General features: G+C 51.1%; 1 gene segment (V, D, J or C); it reads left to right on the forward strand.

Annotated features, from left to right (window-relative positions):
* LOC141162499 (Ig mu chain C region-like) overlaps window positions 1–22,021 on the forward strand; it is a 489,780-nt gene that overhangs the window by 434,177 nt on the left and 33,582 nt on the right. Inside the window, 1 exon segment of the C gene segment in view lies at window positions 15,833–16,192. Within this exon segment, the coding sequence occupies window positions 15,833–16,192 (360 nt within the window).

Here is a 22,021-nt window from a genome sequence, read left to right on the forward strand (position 1 = left end):
CCGACAGAAGGTAAGTATACATTTATTTTTTATTTTATTCTTTTTTTACAGATTTTTTAATGGTACCTGGGTGTGGAGGAGACTCTCTTCTCATCTACACCCGGGTACCATCCGCACATTGGAACGCATATATTGCGCATCTACATATACAGTGATGCGTAATCCATGCGGTCTAATGCAAGTCAATGGCGGCAAAGACGCAGCACTTCCGCAAAATAATTGGTAGTGCTGCGTTTTTTTCCGCAATGATAATCCGCAGCGGAAATTTCAGCAGCATGTGCACAGCACATGCGTATTATCATTGGGGAACATTGCTGCCCTTTTACCATGCGTTTTTAATGCGTTTCCACATCTGCAAAAACGCTGCGGAAATGCATTAAAAACGCATCGTGTGCACACAGCCTTAGAGATAGTTTGTTAGTGGTTCTCGGTGTTATCTGCACGGGTGCCACAAACTGCTTTATAATAAGTGATATGTCTATTGATTGTCAGTGGATGGATCACATTTTTTCGTGTCTGTTTCTATGGTATTAGGTGTCTTTAGTGAGTTGTAAGACGCTATTTTAATGTAATCTATTAAAAGTTATCTTTTAAATGGGTTTTTCCATGTGAGACGTATTTACGTACCCATGAGTGTATCCTATTTTTGTGATCTGAAGCTACTGCGACCTCCACCACTTTTCCAAGGGGCATTAAAACTGTCTTGTTAAGGTACGGTGACCTCCACGTCTCTTCCAAGGTGCATTAAAACTGTCTTGTTAAGCTACTGTGACCTCCACGTCTTTTCCGAGGGGCATTAAAACCGTCTTGTTAAGCTACTGTGACCTCCACCACTTTTCCAAGGGGCAGCTACTGCGACCTCCACCACTTTTCTAATGGGCATTAAAACCATCTTGTTAAGCTACTGTGACCTCCACCACTTTTCCAAGGGGCATTAAAAGCATCTTGTTAAGCTACTGTGACCTCCACCACTTTTCCAAGGGGCATTAAAACCGTCTTGTTAAGCTACTGCGACCTCCACCACTTTTCAAAGGGGCATTAAAACCATCTTATTAAGCTACTGTGACATCCACGTCTCTTCTAAGTGGCATTAAAACCGTCTTGTTAAGCTACTGTGACCTCCACGTCTCTTCCAACGGGCATTGAAATGTTCTTTTTAATTACCTCTAACCTCCACGACTCTTCCAACAGGCATTGTATTTCCTCCTAATTTTAGTCAGCTTTTTCTTTTCAATGCAAATGCGAAAACTAAGGGAGACACACTCCCCAATAATGGGTAGAAGGTTTTTAGTATGCTGTAATCCACTTCTGTTTCAAGGGGCATTGCAATTCCTCATAATTTTTGGAAAGCCTTCCATTCACTGCTTAGGCCAACAGTGTACAGGAGACCCAGTTGCTATAAATGGAAAAAATGGTTTAGTTAAGGCCCGCTGACCTTCATGTCACTTCTAATGGGCATTGGAGTGCCTCAAAATTTTTGGTAGGCATTGCACTCACTGTATGCCCTATAACTGTGTAGCCGAACCACTCCTTTTGGTACAGAAACATAACCTACAAGACATGTGTGGTTGACTGTCCTGATATTGATGTGAATGGTCCCTGTTCCTCCTGCTCTTCCTCTTTTCCCACCTCCTCATCCATCATTTATCACCTGAAGCTTTGTTTTAACGGGAGTCATAGAACTGGGATAGTAGCAGGAAAACATCCAGCAATCCTCGGAGGAGGTAGGATATGCGCCAAAATGCTGACCACCTCAGGCCTAGCTGCTACCACATACATGCGCTTGCATTCCAAGAAAACAAAGCAGATGCTAACTTCTATCATCATCATCATGCTCCTCACCGTGGCTGGGGACGGAGCGTGGACACCCAGCGGCCGGGCGGCTGGGGACTGAGTATGGATACCAGGCCGCCGACGCAGCCATGACATGGTGGCCGACGTCTGCCTCTACATGCCTAAAAGGCCCAATTTCAAGTGCAAGCAAGCTAGCAGTATGGTATTGTAGCCTGGGGGTGGGTGGGTGGCAGGTTGCACACTTACGCTTGCATTCCAAGAAAACAAAGCAAATGCTAACTTCTAACATCATCATGCTCCTCACCTTGGCACTCTCAACTCCCCTGATGGAGAAGCCAGGGCCCACCGGAGGAGTCTGGTTCTCTGGTGGGCTCGTCCATGCTGCACTAAAGCAGGCCAGGCTAAGAAAAGTATGTGGGAAGGTAACAGGAGAAATCGGGGCGGCTGGGGACCGTTTATAGACACCCGGCCGCCCCCAGGCGGCTGGTGACCGTGTGTGGACACCCGGCCGCGGGGCGGCTGGGAACAGAGTGTGGACACCCGGCCGCCGGGCGGCTGGGGTCTGAGTATGGATACCAGGCCGCCGATGCAGCCATGACATGGTGGCCGGCGTCTGCTTCCACATGCCTAAAAGGCCCAATTTCAAGTGCAAGCAAGCTAGCAGTATGGTATTGCAGCCTGGAGGTGGGTGGGTGGCAGGTTGCACACTTACGCTTACATTCCAAGAAAACAGAGCAGATGCTAACTTCTATCATCATCATCATGCTGCTCACCTTGGCACTCTCAACTCCCCTGATGGAGAAGCCAGGGCCCACCGGAGGAGTCTGGTTCTCTGGTGGGCTCGTCCAATGCTGCCTTAAAGCAGGCCAGGCTAAGAAAAGTGTGGGGGAAGGTCACAGAAGAAATAGGGGTGGATGGAGACCGTTTTTGGAATCCCGGCCGCCCCCAGGCGGCTGGGGATCGTGTGTGGACACCCGGCCGCGGGGCGGCTGGGGTCCGAGTGTGGACACCTGGCGCCCCCAGGCGGCTGGGGACCGTGTTTGGACACCCGGCCGCCCCCTGGCGGCTCGGGACCGAGTGTGGACACCCGGCCGCCGGGCGGCTGGGGACTGAGTATGGATACCAGACCGCCGACGCAGCCATGACATGGTGGCCGGCGTCTGCCTCCACATGCCTAAAAGGCCCAATTTCAAGTGCAAGCAAGCTAGCAGTATGGTATTGCAGCCTGCGGGTGGGTGGGTGGTTGGCTGCATATTTGCGCTTTAATTGCAAGGAATGGGGGAGGTACAATTGAACACTGCCTTGGGACAAGGACTTGCACGGGGATAGTGGCAAGTCTGCATCTTCTGATGCGGCAAGGATCACTTCTGATGGGCACACTTTTAGCCAGTGACCTGGGAGTCCGATATGCTTCCAGGGGTCTTCCCCATGATGTTCCCATGTCTTTTCAGCATTGTATGCATGTGTCACACAGCACATGGCCAGATAAGGTTGTAAAATGTTAAAATTACATTTCCCGGTGAATGCATTTGTCACGGTTGAAAGCAATACAAAAGTACAAAAACGCATGAAAAATGCTACTTGTGAACATAACTCAAGGTGTGGAGGAGTATTTTTGTTTTTGGTTATTTATTTTACCTTATACACAAGTCTTTACCCTGGAATGGAAATTCCTTAACATATTTCACAGGAAAATCGTTTCAGTTTCGTTTTTGAACGTTTTATTGTGAGCCCGTAAAAGTGGCTTAATGCCTCTTACCACATTGTTGACAGCAGTGACCTGGGGGTCAGAAATTCTTCCAGGGGAGATCCCCATGCTGCCCCCATGTCTTTTGAGCACTGTCACTATTGTTTTGGGCACTTTTTATTCTTTCTACAGACTGCCGGGGGTGCCACCGCAAAAATGCTCGGGTCTCCCATAGACAAACATTGGGCTCGTTGCTTGGGTCGAGCACTCGAGTATCACGGTGAGCTCGGCCCGAGCTTCGAGCACCCGAGCATTTTAGTGCTCGCTCAACACTAGTGTTTATGTATACATATGTATGTGTCTTGTATTATGTTTGTGTTTCTTAGGTATCTTGATTGTTCAATAAAATTTAATGACTTCATTGCACGATATAAATTCATCTTGTCTGAGCATTTTTTAGATTTAGAATTTGTTGCTTCTTTGCTTGAGTTTTTGCCCTAGATGGCAGTATAAAATATGAGACGATGATTTGGGTTTGCAATTGTGGCGCCCTGCTGCGCACTGGTGCCACAGATCCCAGAGGGGTGCATGGATGGAATTCTCCCCAGTGGCCTCAATACATGCAGACACCTCCACCCAAGTCCAATAGATGGAGCCCTGTCAGGTATATAAATACTGGGGGGTGGAGTTCAGGAAGTCAGTCAGTGGGAAGCAGACAGTGTGACATGATGCTGCAGCTCCAGACAAGCTGAAGACTGTGTGGCTGAAGGCCAGGCTAGGGCCAAGCTGTGGGCTAGTCTGGCCAGTGAGAGCCTGGAGCGAGCTAGAAGGCAAGTGAGAGTTCCTGTCAGGCACAGACAGGGACAGAGCTCAGAGAGTCTGCACAGGGAGTCTGCATGAGAGAGTCTGCAGACTGAGAAGAAGAAGGAGAAACACATAGGGGGCAGAGAAGCATAACAGGCTCACCCAGGACCAAATACTGGACACCGGGTCCGCGCCTAGAGGGATCTTTATGACCAGTAGCAACAACCGGAATCCCTGGAGAACTACAAGTCCCAGGTTAACCAACCACTGACCACAGCAACAGGGTTAGGTACCGCTAAGGCTCCACCGACCATTTATAGTGGGAACCAGGAGAAAACCCTACCGCCAGGTCAGTAGGTAAAAGAAGGAAGCAGTAACCAAGCCAGGCCTAGCTCCAGGCAGGCCCGAAGCATAGAGAGTAAGAGACACAGATCAGGAGGCCCTACACCCACTCACTGGGGAGAGTCCAGAAATGTACCCTTCGCCTTGAGTACCCTGGACCGTACCTGCATCACCACCAGTAAAGGTATCGAAGTTTACCAATGTGTGTGTGCCCGTACTTCCTCGGGGACTGTCCTGCCGTCTCTCTCCTGCTTCCATCATCCTTGCACACCATCCCTGCCCTGAGGCCCTGCTCTACCTGCGGAGAGCCGTCCCATCCGAGCTGCCCCAACATCTGCCTCAGAGGACTGTCGCAGCGCTGATGATCCTTACCAGATACCGCAGGTGGCGTCACGAACATTTCTTAAGAAAACCTTTAATCCCAATATAAATATCCCCCTTTTCAGTTGACCGCCCAGGGCCACAGACCGGACCAGCCACCGTGATATCCCCCCCCTCAATCATCTAAGAAGGCCCGGCTGCCGAATACCCCACGGCCCCGGGGGCGCGACAACTTTTGGCGTCACGAACAGGATTCCGTGCCCGCTGAAACGACAGAGTGTTGTGCCCGTTGCCACCGGGTACTGTGCGCCTTTAATAAAAACTGTGTGTTTAACTGTGGCTAAGATCGCCGCCACTACTGTGTTGCCGCACGGGAAGAAGAGCGTAACTGCGGGAAACTGAGAGGCGTGCCTGCTGAAGAGCGCGAAGCCCAGGACACGCCCCATGCCGTGACGATGAACCAGGAAGCGCAAGGTCCTGGAAGGAGTCCAGTGAGCGCCCTGACCAAAGTTAGGGGGAACCGGTAGTGGGTGTGGGTGGAGGAAGTAGAGTAGGGGAGCACCCTAGTAGCAAGTATATAAAGGAAACCCATTTTAGAGTAGGAAGAAGTTAGTCAGATCTGACAGTGAGGACAGTCGATCCGGGAGCAGAGTCTCTTTAGGAGCTCTGCTCCACAAGTGGGGCTTAGTGATAGAGGCCCAGGAGGGGAGCAGAGGAGAAGGGATCCCAGGGGTACGGAGGGAGAAGGAAGCCACCTGTGCGCCCGAAACTGCCAGGAGGCAGGAGGGATCAGGCCACAAGAAGGGGACTGGCCCCTGGTCCAGCCGTGTGACTCCAGGTCTCGGCTGGGAAAACCGGAGGCTTCTAGCTTATATAGTCAGTTGCCGAAGCCTCATTCTAATCCCCGTGAGGGTCAAGTGACACGCCCAGGGGATGAGGACGTCTCGGCACCCAGGCCTTGTTGCCTGGTCTTGGGGATGTCGCGGTGGTCGGCTCCCAGACCCGTACCCTGGGGTCACTCTTAAAAAGGGGAGAAGTTATATGGGAATTTGGAATGTTCGTGACGCCACCTGTGGTGTCTGGTGAGGAACACCAGCGCTGCGGCAGTCCTCTGAGGCCGGTGTTCAAGCAGCTTAGTTGGTATGGCTCCTCACAGGTGGAGCAGGGCCTCAGGGCAGTGTAGGTGTAGGGATGCAGGACAGAGGGGACCTAGCCGGGTCAGTGGAAGAATAGGCAGCACATGACAGTTTACTTCAGTACCTTTACTGGTGGTGTTTCAGGCACGATCCAGGGCACTGTAGGGTGAAGGGTGCATATCAGGACTCTCCCCAGTGAGCGGGTGTAGGGCCTCCTGTTTCTTGCCTTTTCTTGGTAAGTTTCTGACCTGCCTGGAGCTAGGCCTAACTTGGTCTCTGTCTTGCACCTGCTGTCCTGGTGGTAGGGCCTTCTGTTGGAGATGCACTCCCTGGTATCTAGGCTTCCATGACTCCTGACCCTGGTACGTGAACAGCTTTTGGTGAACCTGGGACATATAGTTCACCAGGGGCTCCGGTTGTTCCTGCTGGGTGTAAAGGATCCCTGCAGATGCGAACCCGGTGTCCGGTATATTTTCTTGGGGTGAGCAATTAAAGCTCCTCTGCCCCCTATGTTACTCTTTCCACTCGCCTTTGGCCACGCTCGGGGCCCTCACTAGGCTACACACTGGAAGTAGGCACACTGCGCTTCGCCGCTCTTATGGTGTCGGCATGCCCTAGGCTCACTAACCTGAGCTCACTGAGTCTGAACTGACCTCAGCTCTTCTCTGGCTGCAGCAGACTGACTGCCTAACTGAGAACTCTGTTCTGTTCTGGCTGCCTAACTCCACCCTCCAGTATATATATCCCTGACGGGCTCCCTCTGGTGGTCTGAGGTGGTAGGTTGGAGGTGTGTGTATGCTATGAGGGCCTCTTGTGGAGAAGTCCATCCATGCACCCCTCTGGGATCTGTGGCACTATTGCGCAGCAGGGCGCCACATTCCCCCCTAGCAAAGTTCAGCACTCCCGGGCTGAAGTACTTTTTATAAACAATAACAATATTAACTCTTCCCTTTATGGGAGGCACTTTTCTTAAACATTGCATAATCAAAACATTATAAATAATAAATATATACATATATACAATAAGCAACCTTAAAAGTCCAAGTCCGTTCCGATGAGGTCACCTAAAGGGGTACTCCATGGAGTGCAATTATTTACAAGGAAAGTTTTTGGGCTGCGCACAGTCCTCAGCCATTGAGTTCTTTAGGTATACCCTTACGGTTAGTTGGAAGCAATAAGGAAAGTGTCCATTTCACTTAAATTGTCCATGGGTAAGGTAAAAACATAAATTAATAAATACATACATGAAATTATACGATATAATACACAATACGTTACCCCAGGGATAACTATTTACACTGTCAGAGTTTTCCTTTCTCTACTCTCTGTATCTGACAGGGGCCTGACCTCGTGTGCTACGTGTCGATCTACGTGTCCCTGGGATGCGTGTGGCACTAGTGTTTGCACTATCTCCCATGTTGTCAGTTCTGTGTGTTGGAGGGCTGCAGGGTTGTCTTAACCTCTCTACTGGACTGGCAAGTATACCATTGGCTGGGCCTTCTTGCTCTGTTCCAACCGGGAATCCTTCTTCCGGGGATTCTTCTTGAGCAGGCTCTTCTGAAGCACTTGCAGGTTCTACTTGCTGTGGAGGGTCTTCTCGCTGTTGAAAGAAGTGGATCACAGGTATTATCACTGCTCCTCCTAGTTGAGGCCAATCTGCCGGGAAATCTCCTAATTCAGTATGTATTACTGCTTCTTTAGGCAAATCTGGTACGGTGAGAGGAACTTCTTCTTGGGGTTTTAGCAGGTCTGGACACAACTTCAGATGGTCTCTAGATACCGTTGCAGTCGTTATTCCTCTGTCTTTGCTAATTAAACAGGTCTTCTTGTTATCATATCTTGAATGTAACACAGTGTAGGGTTCTCTCTCCCACTGGTCATCAAGTTTGTGGTTTCTTCTCTTCCTCTTTAACACCACTTCTCCTGGTGTGAAGGGTTCTGCGGGTGCACTTTTACTGTAGTGAGCTTCCTGCTTGTCTCTCACCCAAGTGAGACTGTCTTCGACACAGGCCTGTACTCTTCTTTACTGCTCCTGTCTTGTCGTGTCCCAGTCCTCAGTGGACATACCTGCTTCTGGCTCTACTGCACCAACCTCCAGGTCCACGGGCAACTTTCCGGGTCTTGCTCGCATGAGATTTGCTTGAGTACAATTGGTGGAACTCACAGGTATGTAGTTGTACAGATCTACCAGGTCAGGTAGTAGATCTGGCCACTGATTTCTCTCCTCTAGTGGTAAGGTCTTCAGCAGGTCGATGACGATGTTGTTCATCTTTTCACAGAGAACATTGGTTTGGGGGTGGTACGGTGTAGTTCTGATCTTTTTACACCCGTACAGATGGCAGAACTCCTTGAACAGTTCGGCTTCGAAGGCTGGGCCTTGATCTGTCAGCACCTGCTCAGGGTATCCATGGGGTCTGCAGAAGTACGCCTGAAATGTCTTCGCACCAGTCTCGGCCGTCAGATCCTTGACGGGGGCGACCACCAGGAACCGGGAGTAGTGATCCACCATGGTCAGGGCATAGGAATATCCCGACCTGCTGGATGACAGTTTGACATGGTCCAGGGCCACGATCTTCAAGGGTCGAGTCGTCTTGATGGGTTGCAGGGTAGCCTTCTGGCTGCTGTAGTCTTTTCTTCTGAGGCTACAGGGTCCGCAATTCCGGCACCACCTCTCAATGGAGCTGTGCATCCCCACCCAGTAAAACCGACACTTCAGTAGGGTCTCTAGCGTCTTCCAGCCAAAGTGCCCCGCTTGATCATGGTAGGCCTCCAACACCATCTGGATGTCTGTCTTGGGCACCACTATCTGCCATACCATCTCATGGGTCTTGGGGTTGACGTACCTCCGGCACAGCTTCTCTCTATAGATGAGCAGCCGGCTTCTCTCATTCCACAGCTGCTTGGCCTGATGAGACGCATCCTTCTCCAGGAAGGAACCTTCTTGGGTTATCAGCTCTTTGATACGGCTGACAACCGGGTCGCTGTCCTGGGTCTCCTTCCAGCTGTGGTGAGGTAGGGGGTTTAACGTCTTACCACGATGCCTCCTGGAGGCTCGTTGCTCGTGGACCATCCCATTCTGGTGAAAGGCAGGTAGTTCAATCTCTTCCAGGTCATCCACTTCTTCTTCAGTGTCCGACTGGTGAGGCATCCTGGACAGGGCATTGGCGTTGGCGTTCTTGCGGCCCGCCCGGTACTTAATAGTGAATTGGTAGTTTGACAGCCGAGCCATCCATCGTTGCTCCATGGCTCCTAGCTTGGCTGTTTCTAGATGAGTCAAGGGGTTATTATGAGTGTAGGCAGTGAACTTACTGGAGGCTAGGTAATGCTTGAACCGTTCAGTGATGGCCCAGACCAGGGCCAGGAACTCCAACTTGAAGCTGCTATAGTTCTCTGGGTTCCTCTCGGTCAGGTGGAGCTTCCTGCTTGCATAGGCGATCACCTTCTCTTGGCCATCTTGCTTCTGACTCAGTACAGCTCCTAATCATTCATTGCTGGCATCAGTATACAGCAGGAACGGTTTGCTGTAGTCAGGGTAGGCTAGGATCTCTTCGCCGGTCAGGATCTCCTTCACCTCCTTAAAAGATTAAGCTTGCTCCTTACCCCACTGGAACGGGAGATTTCTGCCTCTGGGGGACTGTCCTACCAGGAGGTCTTGCAGAGGCGCCCCTTTCTTGGTATAGTCCTTCACAAACCTCTGGTAATACCAGACTAGTCCCAGGAACTGACGTACCTCCTTGAGGCTCTTCGGCTCCGGCCATTTCTGGATGGCAGTGACCTTCTCCGGATCTGGTGCTTCTCCCTCTGGACTAACGATGTGCCCCAGGTACTGTACCTTGCGCTTGAGCAGGTGGCACTTTGAGGGCTTCAGCTTCATCCCATACCGGGACAGCGACTCAAATACTTCCGCCAGGTGCTTCAAGTGTTCCCCGTACGTCTTGGAATACACAATCACGTCATCCAGGTATAGTAGTACAGTCTCAATGTTGCAGTGTCCCAGGCAGCTCTCCATCAATCTCTGGAACATTCCGGGGGCGTTGCAGAGTCCAAACGGCATACTGTTGAACTCGCAGAGTCCCATCTGGGTGGTGAAGGCCGTCTTCTCCCGATCCTCCTCAGCAACAGCTACTTGACAGTACCCACTAGTGAGGTCAAGGGTGGAGAAGTAATTTACAGACTTTAATGCAGCCAGGGATTCCTCTACACATGGTAAAGGGTATGCATCTTTATGTGTAATGCGATTTACTTGTCTGTAATCTACACACATTCTCATGTTTCCGTCCTTTTTCCTGACTAAAACTAGGGGAGCTGCCCAGGGACTACAACTATCCCTTACTACCCCTGCCTTCTTCATGTCGTGCAACATCTCCTTCACCTTCTGGTAGTGTGCTGGTGGTATAGGCCTCTAACGTTCTTTGATGGGTAGATGGTCACCTGTGGGGATATGGTGTTGTACCCCTTTAATCATCCCAAAGTCCAGTGGGTGCTTACTGAATACCTGCGCGTATTCCTGGACCACAGAGTGGTGTCTGTCCCAACATGGAGCTGTTGACACCAATCCTCCACCTGGGTTGCCGGGTCATTATCCTCCACTTCGTCTGGTGAGGTTAAGGACTTCGCCGTGTGTATGGAGTTGTTATTTACTGTGTACAGTTTGGCAACAGTGGCATAGCGTGGTAATCTGACCTCATCTTCTCCATAGTTGAGAAGAGGGACGGGTACCCTCCCATTGCATACATCCACTACCCTCTGGCAGTTAAGAGTGTAGATCTATGCTCTGAGCTTAGGGGCCCTACTACCACCTGGTAGCTCTGTCCTTTGAGACCTATTGCTGCTCTACACCAAATCAGCATTTCACTCATTGGGGGAATCACAATGGGTACTTGGTCTGTCACCCGTACATTACCAATTTCACCACCTGTTAGCTTTACCTGTTGCTGATACATAAGGGCTCGGATCTCTTTCTGGAGCACCCTTCTCTGCCCAGGCCTGGCAGTGTCAGCTATCTGTTGGAGCAAAAACAACACTTCTCCCAAACAGTTGCTAACAATATTGGTGCCAAGTACCATGTGCAGTTCTGTATCATCAGAAGTAGTCTCTACTACAATGAGTCCTTGGTCCTTCAGCTCCACTCTCCCCACCTTTACTGCCACATCCTTAACCCCAATTAAGTTAAGGGGAAGGCCGTTTGAGGCATATACGGAAAGATCTGGATCTGGCGGGTGGAGACGGACCAGAACCTTTTGTAGAGGACATCAGGCATGATGGTTACCTGAGATCCAGTGTCCAGCAGGGCAGGTGTCGCGATGCCGTCCAGTATAATGGACAGGAAAGGTCTTCCTCCCACGAACCTGCGGTACCAGTTGGATGGGCCTGGGGGGTCTACTCCTGGGTGTCTGCCCTCGGCCCCAGGGTTTGCTCGTTTAAAGGACAGCTCCGGACTGTGTGGCCTGCCTTCCGGCAGCGGTGGCAGGTGAATTCTCCTTGAGGGTGTCATTGGTCATTGGTCCTTCAACGGGGTGGGGTTGTCCTCCTCCGGGGCGGCGTTGTCCTCCCCCTCCTTCTCATCCAGGGGACGTCCTCAGGGCCATTGGCTAGAAGGATCCTTCCTTCTGTCTCAGGCTCCATCCGTAGCTGCAGGGCACTCATCACAGCGGTCAGGTTTTTAGTCAGCTGACGCACTTCTGAGCGCAGACTGTGCAGCTCACTAGGGGGCGCTGCTTGCACCTTGGCTTCGGCAGCCAATGGGGAAAAGGTGGATGCTGCGGGCACTGGGGTGGCCCCACCCTGGTAACATTGGATACCTGTGCTGTTGTTTCCAGGGGTTGCAGTCATATCTTTAAGGGTGTCAAAGGTGGCATCTGGATGATCCAAGGACCATCAATGCACAGTCCTGCTCTCCTCTTGGGACCTCAGTCCCCGGACAAACTGTTCTTTCAGCATTTTGTTTTCATCAATGATGCTGGATGGACTACCCTGTTTCAGAGCTCGCAGGGCCCCTTGTAAACGCCAGGCATAGTCCCGAACACTGTCCTCCTGTTTCTGAGAGCAGTTGTAGAACCTCAACCGGAGGTCTGTCTCAGTGCGATTCTCAAAGACAGTCTGTAATTTTTTAAAGATTGCTGGGACTGACTCCTGGTCTGCAGCTGACCAGGTCTCTACCTCTCGCTCCGCAGCACCAGTCAATTGTCCCAATACTACAGCGGCTCTCTGTTTGCCCGTCATAGAGTACATGTCCAATATACCGCAGATCTTCCTTTTAAATCCAGACAGGGTATCTGGTTTGCCACTTCGCTCCAGGGATGTACGGTAGGGCCGTGGGTATGACAGGGGTTACAGGCCCTGCTGGTGGAGCGGCTGCTTCGGCCTGCGCGGCGTCGGGCACGGGTGGATCGTTAGGGCCGTTAACCGGTCCTCCGGCGTTGGGCTGCTCTTCCGACATTCTGGCGCCCCCCTAGCGAACCGTGGCCTACCTTCTCTTCTTGACTTTCGGTAGGCCACAGCTCTGCAGGTGACGGTCTTCCTACAGGACCTCATGTCGCTTTACGTCCTACGTTAGAGCGCTCGCTGGGGCTCCTTCCAGGACCTGATGCTTGCTGGGTTGATGTCGAGGCGTGGGGTGTGTCCGGGACTTCGTGCGCTTCTTCAGGTACGCCTCTCAGTTTCCCGCGGTTACGCCCTTCTTCCCGCGCGGTGACGCAACAATGGCGGCGATCTTCGCCACAGTTCAATACACAGTTCTTTAATAAAAGCGCACAGTACACGGTGGCAACGGGCACAACTTCTGTCGTTGCCGCGGGCACGGAATCCTGTTTGTGACGCCAGGAAGAGATGAAATGCCCAGGGGATGGGGACGATTCGGCGCCCGGGCCTTGTTGCCTGGTTTTGGGGATGTCGCAGAGGTTGGCTCCCGGGCCCGTACCCTGGGGTCACTCTTAAAAAGGGGAGAAGTTATATGGGAATTTGGAATGTTCGTGACGCCATCTGTGGTGTCTGGTGAGGAACACCCGTGCTGCGGCAGTCCTCTGAGGCCGGTGTTCAAGCAGCTTAGTTGATACGGCTCCCCACAGGTGGAGCGGGGCCTCAGGGCAGTGTAGGGATGCAGGACAGAGGGGACCCAGCCGGGTAAGAGGAAGAATAGGCAGCACACGACAGTTCACTTCAGTACCTTTACTGGTGGTGTTTCAGGCACGATCCAGGGCACTGTAGGGTGAAGGGTGCATATCAGGACTCTCCCCAGTGAGCGGGTGTAGGGCCTCCTGTTCCTTGCCTTTTCTTGGTAAGTTTCTGACCTGCCTGGAGCTAGGCCTAACTTGGTCTCTGTCTTGCACTTGCTTTCCCGGTGGTAGGGCCTTCTGTTAGAGATGCACTCCCTAGTATCTAGGCCTCCATGACTCCTGACCCTGGTACGTGAACAGCTTTTGGTGAACCTGGGACATATAGTTCGCCAGGGGTTCCGGTTATTCCTGCTGGGTGTAAAGGATCCCTGCAGACAAGGACCCGGTGTCCGGTATATTTTCTTAGGGTGAGCGATTAAAGCTCCTCTGCCCCCTATGTTACTCTTTCCACTTGCCTTTGGCCACACTCGGGGCCCTCACTAGGCTACACACTGGAAGTAGGCACACTGTGCTTCGCCACTCTTATGGCGTCGGCACGCCCTAGGCTCACTAACCTGAGCTCACTGAGTCTGAACTGACCTCAGCTCTTCTCTGGCTGCAGCAGACTGACTGCCTAACTGAGAACTCTGTTCTGTTCTGGCTGCCTAACTCCACCCTCCAGTATATATATCCCTGACGGGCTCCCTCTGGTGGTCTGTGGTGGTAGGGTGGAGGTGTGTATGCTATGAGGGCCTCTTGTGGAGAAGTCCATCCATGCACCCCTCTGGGATCTGTGGCACTATTGCGCAGCAGGGCACCACACAAGCTGGTCCGGGAACTCCGACGAGACAGGAGGGACTCCAGAGCACCTGAGCGGGACTGAGAGTGGGGAAGCGCAGGGCAGGAGGGAGAAATACCCGGCGTGAAGACGGTCTAGCTAGGAACACAAGAAAGTGGGGTTCTGTAAAGTGCTCCTAATTTTTCTGAAGAAGTGCTGAACCCCTGCCTGGTGAACGCAGCGCGGCACGGGAGGCCGACGCCTGTACAGCGCACCAGTGGAACTGTCATAAAGAACTGTGAGTAAAAACCTTGGATGGCTGCACTGACTCCGTCCATTCTTTCAGCTGCGCCATCCTTCTCTCCCTGCACAACAACGCCCAGCATCCACCACCTACTCTTACACTGCCCTGGAGCTAGCTCTACCTGTGGAGAGCCACACCATCCCTGCTGCCGTACCACCAGCTCCAGAGGACTGCTCCACAGCAGTGGCTCTCTTTAGCTGCAATCCACAGGTGGCGTCACGAGCAATTCATAAAACCCCATATAAATATAATTATCCCCTTTTTGTTGACCGCCCTGGGCCACGGACCGGGTCACCGCCACCGGGATATTCCCCTAAAGCTATGACCAGCGGCCCGGCACCGAGTACCCCACGGCCCTGGGGGCGCGTCACTCTGATCTCCTCTACATCCAGCCTCATCCTCCTCAGCAGTCTGCTCTGATCTCCTCTACATCCAGCCTCTTTCTCCTCAGTAGCCTGCTCCGATCTCCTCTACATCCATCCTTCTCCGCCTCAGCAGCCTGCTATGATCTCCTCTACATCCAGCCTCCTTCTCCTCAGTAGCCTGCTCTGATCTCCTCTACATCCAGCCATCTCCTCCTCAGCAGCCTGCTCTGTTCTCCTCTACATCCAGCCTTCTCCTCCTCAGCAGCCTGCTCCGATCTCCTCTACATCCAGCCATCTCCTCCTCAGCAGCCTACTCCGATCTCCTTTACATCCAGCCTCCCTCTCCTCAGCAGCCTGCTCCGATCTCCTCTACATCCAGCCTTCCCCTCCTCAGCAGCCTGCTCCGATCTCCTCTACATCCAGCCTTCTCCTCCTCAGCAGCCTGCTCCGTTCTCCTCTACATCCAGCCTTCTCCTCCTCAGCAGCCTGCTCCATTCTCCTCTACATCCAGCCTCCCCCTCCTCAGCAGCCCGCTCCGATCTCCTCTACATCCAGCCTCCTCCTCCTCAGCAGCCTGCTCCATTCTCCTATATATCCAGCCTCTCCCTCCTCAGCAGCTTGCTCCGATTTCCTCTACATCTCACCTTCTCGTAAATTATGACATTTCTTTATTTTCCTTTATTTGTCTGACCCTTTGCAATGGTTTAATAATCTGTATGCTGAGAAATCCCCTTTAATTCTAATAGCGTCTCTATGGGCAGGCATTTCTGTGACAAATCTGACATATACATCATCAGGTAAAGAGATCCATATCAATAGTAGTGTACAGTAGAATTCTTTATTAGAAGTCGTCCATTTCACTTTTCAAACTGAAAAACAAAGCACATAAAGGTGTGAGAGCGGCCACAAGTAAGGATCAGGTGATGGTGACTCTGGAGAAGTCTCTGCTCTCTATAGTTCTGTTCTTCTTCCAATTCTACAGACAGAAGCTTGGCCAGGATCATCGCTGCCTGTTCTGTCCTTGTGGTTATACTGATAATTATCATCTCTGGTGTTCTGTGGTGGAAACTAAGGAGGAAAGGTAATATAGTGACACTGGGATGACTTTCTGATGAGTCAACCTCACCATATAAAAGAGAAATCTGTAGTAATGACATGTTATTTCACTGTAAATGTAAAGTTTTATCATTTCATGCTTTTCATATAGTTTTGGGACCATTCATACTTCGTGACATTACGGGTCCTCCTAAGCTGATTGATGGAGAGGAGGCCGCTCTGTACTGCACAGTGGATAACGCCCCCGAGGATCTGTGTGTGACTTGGCTGATGAGAAGAGATGGACAGGAGCAGGAGATCCAGACGTCTCAGATGAGAGAACATTCAGAAGATAAGGAGAGTTTACTGGATACATCCTATGTGATCAAATCACAAGTGGTGGGACGTCTGTATTCATCATCTCTGAGCTTCATACCTCATATGGAGACACATAAAGATGTGACCTTCATCTGTAGAGAGGTCTCCGGTAAATGTAAGGGTGAGAAGACTTTCCACTGTAAGAGGATTTATGGTGAGGTATTACATTTATATGACATTATATTACTGTACATTTTAATCAGGCTCGTATTTGCCACTAGGCATCAGAGGTCCGGTGCCTAGGGCGACGGGTTGCAGGGGGCAGCACCTGGGACAAAATTACATCTTAATTTTTATTTTTTTTTAAATCTCCCTCCCTGCACGAGGCTCTTTAAGAAAACCGACACCTTCCTGGAGGAGGGAGGGGCGGGCAGAATTCATTTTATTTGGGTCTTTAAGAAGACACTAGTACAAATGAGAAAAAAAGCAAGAAACAAGGCTGAAATGGAACACTTCTGAGGAGGGAGGAGGGGAAGAAGAACAAACAAACCACTTACACTGAATAGATATCTTGAATTTGGACAACTTTGTTACAGGTCAATCAGCCTGCTGCTACCAGGTCTGGATATCCTGATCAGGTGCTGTATTGTAAGATGGCAGAAAAAACAAACAAACAAAAAAAGGAGTGGCAGTCAATGAGCACAATAGGTCCACATGGGGAGTAGGAGAGTTGGAGGATTGAAGCTCCACTTAATTTGTGTGGGGGGTGGGGATTCCTATCCCCCTTCTTCCAGGTCAGCCTCTCCTCCTTGCACACTGAGCAAACCAGTGGAAGATAAACCATACACTGGAGTGATTGCCAATCCAGCCAGAGAATCACATAACTAATTTATTAGATAAAGATACTTTCACAACTCAATAACAAATAAACAAACAGAGCCAAATCTACTGGTTTCATGTTTCCCCTTCATCAGGATGGGCAAATAACTTTCTAGCTGCTTTAAATACTACAGCAAATGGCTTCCTGAGACGTCCCTCATATGACATATATGACATGACATATTTTCATCCTGTTTAGACTATATAGTTATAGAAGGGGGATAGGAATCTTTCACCCCCCTTCAAAGTAAGTGGAGATTCAATCCTTCAACTCTACTACTCCCCGTGTTGACCTACTGTGCTTCTCGGCTCACGCTCCTTTTTTTGTTCATTTTTTCAGTGAGTACAAATGATCCTCTGTTGAGCTCCAATCAGCTCCCTGACCCAGCGTGCGGCGGCATGCGCACACTGCTGATGTCTAGAGGTTCTCAATGGAGTTGAGGTCAGGGGAGCATGGGTGCCACACCATAAGTTTGTCCCCTTTTATGCCCATAGCAGCAAGAGATGCAGATGTGTTATGTGCAGCATGAGACGGGGCATTATCATGCATGAAAATGATCTTGCTGCGGAATGCACGGTTCTTCTTCTTGAACCATGGAAGGAAGTGCTATTTGAGAAACTCAACATACATTATGGAGTTCATCTTTACCCCTTCAGGGATCCTAAAAGGGCCACAATCTCTCTCCCCATGATTCCAGCCCAAAACATTACTCCACCTCCTCCTTGTTAGCGCCGTAGCCGTGTTTGCATGGGGTGTCCATCAACCAGCCATCCTGCACTCCATCCATCTGGACCATCGAGATCATTTCATGCATGATAATGCCCCGTCTCATGCTGCACATAACACATCTGCATCTCTGGATGCTATGGGCATAAAAGGGGACAAACTTATGATGTGGCACCCATGCTCCCCTGACCTCAACCCCATTGAGAACCTCTGGAGCATCATCAAAAGGAGTGTCTATGATGGCGGGAGGCAGTTCACAACTAAGCAACAGCTCTGGGAGGGTATTCTGTCCTCATGCAAAACAATTGGAAGCAGAAACCATCCAAAACCTGACAAAAACCATCCAAAACCTGACAAAACAAAACCTGACCTGACGAGAGAGTTCAGAAGCTCCTTTCGAACAAGGGGTCCTATGTGCAAATGTAACATCACCTAGAATAAAGTTTTGAGTTGAAAACTGTTTGATTTCAGTTTGTAATAACCTGCTAATGCATATAACTTCAAAATGACCATTTTTTTGTTCTTTATTAAAATGAAAAGGTTGAAAACTCTGCTGTGCATAATAATTTGGAACATGCATTTTGAGTGCAGTTTGAGTTTTTTATTTTTTTAAAAATATACTGTTATCATAGGCAGTTTGTACAAAAACCTTTCAATTGTACTCTAATAGTTATTTGACTGGAAAATTACAATGACTGCAATTCATATAGGTAATTTGGGAAAATCTGAGAAAATATTATTTGCATAATAATTTGGAACACAGTGTAGAGCAGTCCCCGCAAATGCACAAGATGGTGCAAGTTACAGAGTTTCACCCTTCTGCTGTCCTGCCGGGAATAGATCAGTGAGATATGTGGCTAGGTGACCTGATTGTCCCAAGCTGAATTTCTTTGTAAAGTCTCTGAAAGTTCAGTGATAGTCAATGGAGTAGATCTGGAGCCATATTGGCGCCAAATTTAAAAACCACTGTGCTGATTGGTCGCGGCCGCCGGCCACGACCAATCAGCGATATTGGCGCCAAATGTAAAAACCGCTGTGCTGATTGGTCTCAGCCGCCGGCCGCAACCAATCAGCGATATTGGCGCCAGCGATATTGGCTCCAAATTTAAAAACCGCTGAGCAGATTGGTCGCGGCCGCTGGCCACGACCAATCAGCGATATTGGCGCCAAATTTAAAAACCTCTGTGCTGATTGGCCGCGGCCGCCGGCCACGACGAATCAGCCATATTGGCGCCAAATTTGAAAACTGCTTTGCTGATTGGTCGCAGCCACCGGCCACGACCAATCAGCCATATTGGCGCCAAATTTAAACACCGCTGTGCTGATTAGTTGCGGCCGCGACCAATCAGCCATATTGGCGCCAAATTTAAAAACCGCTGTGCTGATTGGTCGCCGCCGGCGGCCATGATCAATCAGCCATATTGGCACCAAATTTAAACAACGCTGTGCTGATTTGTCGCGGCCTGCGGCCGCAAACAGTCATCGATATTGACGCAAGCGATATTGGCGCCAAATTCAAAAACCACTGTGCTGATTGGTCACGGCCGCTGGCCACGAGCAATCAGCCCTATTGGCGCCACATTTAAAAACAGCTGTGCTAATTGTTCGTGGCCGCCCGCCGCGACCAATCAGCGATATTGGCGCCAAATTTAAAAACCTCTGTGCTGATTGGTCGCGGCCGCCGGCCACGACCAATCAGCCATATTGGCAACAAATTAAAACAACACTGTGCTGACTGTGCAATCAGCGGTATTGGCGCCAGCGATATTGTCGCCAAATTTAAAAACCGCTGTTCTGATTGGTCGCAGCCCCCGGCCACGACCAATCAGTGATATTGGCGCCAAATTTAAAAAAGGCTCTGCCGATTAGTCGCAGCCGCCGGCCACGACCAATCAGCGATATTGGCGCCAAATTTAAAAACCGCTGTGCCGATTGGTCGCAGCCGCCGGCCGAGACAAATCAGCGGTATTGGCGCCAGCGGTATTGGCGCCAAATTTAAAAACCGCTGTGCTGATTTTTCGCACCCGCCGGCCACGAGCAATCAGCAATATTGGCGCCAAATTTAAAAACCGCTGTGGTGATTGGTCGCGGCCGCCGGCCACGACCAATCAGCGATATTGGCGCCACATTTAAAAACCGCTGTGCTGATTGGTCGCGGCCACCGGCCACGACCAATCAGCGATATTGGCGCCAAATTTAAAAACCGCTGTTCTGATTGGTCGCGGCCGCCGGCCACGACCAATCAGCGATATTGGCGCCAAATTTAAAAACCGCTGTGCTGATTGGTCGCGGCCGCAGGCCACGACCAATCAGCGATATTGGCGCCAAATTTAAAAACCGCTGTTCTGATTGGTCGCGGCCGCCGGCCACGACCAATCAGCGATATTGGCGCCAAATTTAAAAACCGCTGTTCTGATTGGTCGCGGCCGCCGGCCACGACCAATCAGCGATATTGGCGCCAAATTTAAAAACCGCTGTTCTGATTGGTCGCGGCCGCCGGCCACGACCAATCAGCGATATTGGCGCCAAATTTAAAAACCACTGTGCCGATTGGTCGCAGCCGCCGGCCGAGACAAATCGGCGGTATTGGCGGCAGCGATATTGGCGCCAAATTTAAAAACCGCTGTGCTGATTGGTCGCTACCGCCGGCCACGACCAATCAGCGATATTGGCGCCACATTTTAAAAACGCTGTGCTGATTGGTCGCACCCGCCGGCCGCGAGCAATCAGCAATATTGGCGCCAAATTTAAAAACCTCTGTGCTGATTGGTCGCGGCCGCCGGCCACGACCAATCAGCGATATTGGCGCCAAATTTAAAAACCACTGTGCCGATTGGTCGCAGCCGCCGGCTGAGACAAATCGGCGGTATTGGCGGCAGCGATATTGGCACCAAATTTAAAAACCGCTGTGGTGATTGGTCGCGACCGACGGCCACGACCAATCAGCGATATTGGCGCCACATTTTAAAAACGCTGTGCTGATTGGTCGCACCCGCCGGCCACGAGCAATCAGCGATATTGGCGCCACATTTAAAAACCGCTGTGCTGATTGGTCGCGGCCGCCGGCCACGACCAATCAGCGATATTGGCGTCAAATTTAAAAAACGCTGTTCTGATTGGTCGTGGCCGCCGGCCACGACCAATCAGCGATATTGGCGCCAAATTTAAAAATCGCTGTGCTGATTGGTCGCGGCCGCCGGCCACCACCAATCAGCCATGTTGGCGCCAAATTTAAACACCGCTGTGCTGATTGGTTGCGACCGCGACCAATCAGCCATATTGGCGCCAAATTTAAAAACTGTTGTGCTGATTGGTAGCGGCCGGCGGCCACGACCAATCAGCGATATTGGCGCCAAATTTAAAAACCGCTGTGCTGATTGGTCGCGCCCGCCGGCCACGACCAATCAGCAATATTGGCGCCAAATTTAAAAACCGCTGTGCTGATTGGTCGCGGCCGCCGGCCACGACCAATCAGCAATAATGGCAACAAATTTAAAAACCGCTGTGCTGATTGGGCGCAGCCGCCGGCCGCGACCAATCAGCGATATTGGCGCAAGCGATATTGGCGGCAAATTTAAAAACCATTGTGCTGATTGGTCGCGGCGCCGGCCACGACCAATCAGCGATATTGGTGCCAAATTTAAAAACCGCTGTGCTGATTGGTCGCGCCCGCCGGCCACGACCAATCAGCGATATTGGCACCAAATTTAAAAACCGCTGTTCTGATTGGTCGCAGCCGCCGGCCACGACCAATCAGCGACATTGGCGCCAAATTTAAAAAAGGCTCTGCCGATTAGTCGCAGCCGCCGGCCGCGACAAATCAGCGGTATTGGCTCCAGCAATATTGGCGCCAAATTTAAAAACCTCTGTGCTGATTGGTCGCGGCTACCGGCCACGACCAATCAGCAATAATGGCAACAAATTTAAAAACCGCTGTGCTGATTGGGCGCAGCCGCCGGCCGCGACCAATCAGCGATATTGGCGCAAGCGATATTGGCGGCAAATTTAAAAACCATTGTGCTGATTGGGCGCAGCCGCCGGCCACGACCAATCAGTGATATTGGCGCCAAATTTAAAAAAGGCTCTGCCGATTAGTCGCAGCCGCCGGCCACGACCAATCAGCGATATTGGCGCCAAATTTAAAAACCGCTGTGCCGATTGGTCGCAGCCGCCGGCCGAGACAAATCAGCGGTATTGGCGCCAGCGGTATTGGCGCCAAATTTAAAAACCGCTGTGCTGATTTTTTGCACCCGCCGGCCACGAGCAATCAGCAATATTGGCGCCAAATTTAAAAACCGCTGTGGTGATTGGTCGCGGCCGCCGGCCACGACCAATCAGCGATATTGGCGCCACATTTAAAAACCGCTGTGCTGATTGGTCGCGGCCGCCGGCCACGACCAATCAGCGATATTGGCGCCACATTTAAAAACCGCTGTG

The sequence above is a fragment of the Phyllobates terribilis genome, unplaced genomic scaffold (assembly GCF_046119375.1).
Source record: "Phyllobates terribilis strain yellow unplaced genomic scaffold, ASM4611937v1 Scaffold_9__5_contigs__length_417890890, whole genome shotgun sequence".
Taxonomy (NCBI): domain Eukaryota; kingdom Metazoa; phylum Chordata; class Amphibia; order Anura; family Dendrobatidae; genus Phyllobates; species Phyllobates terribilis.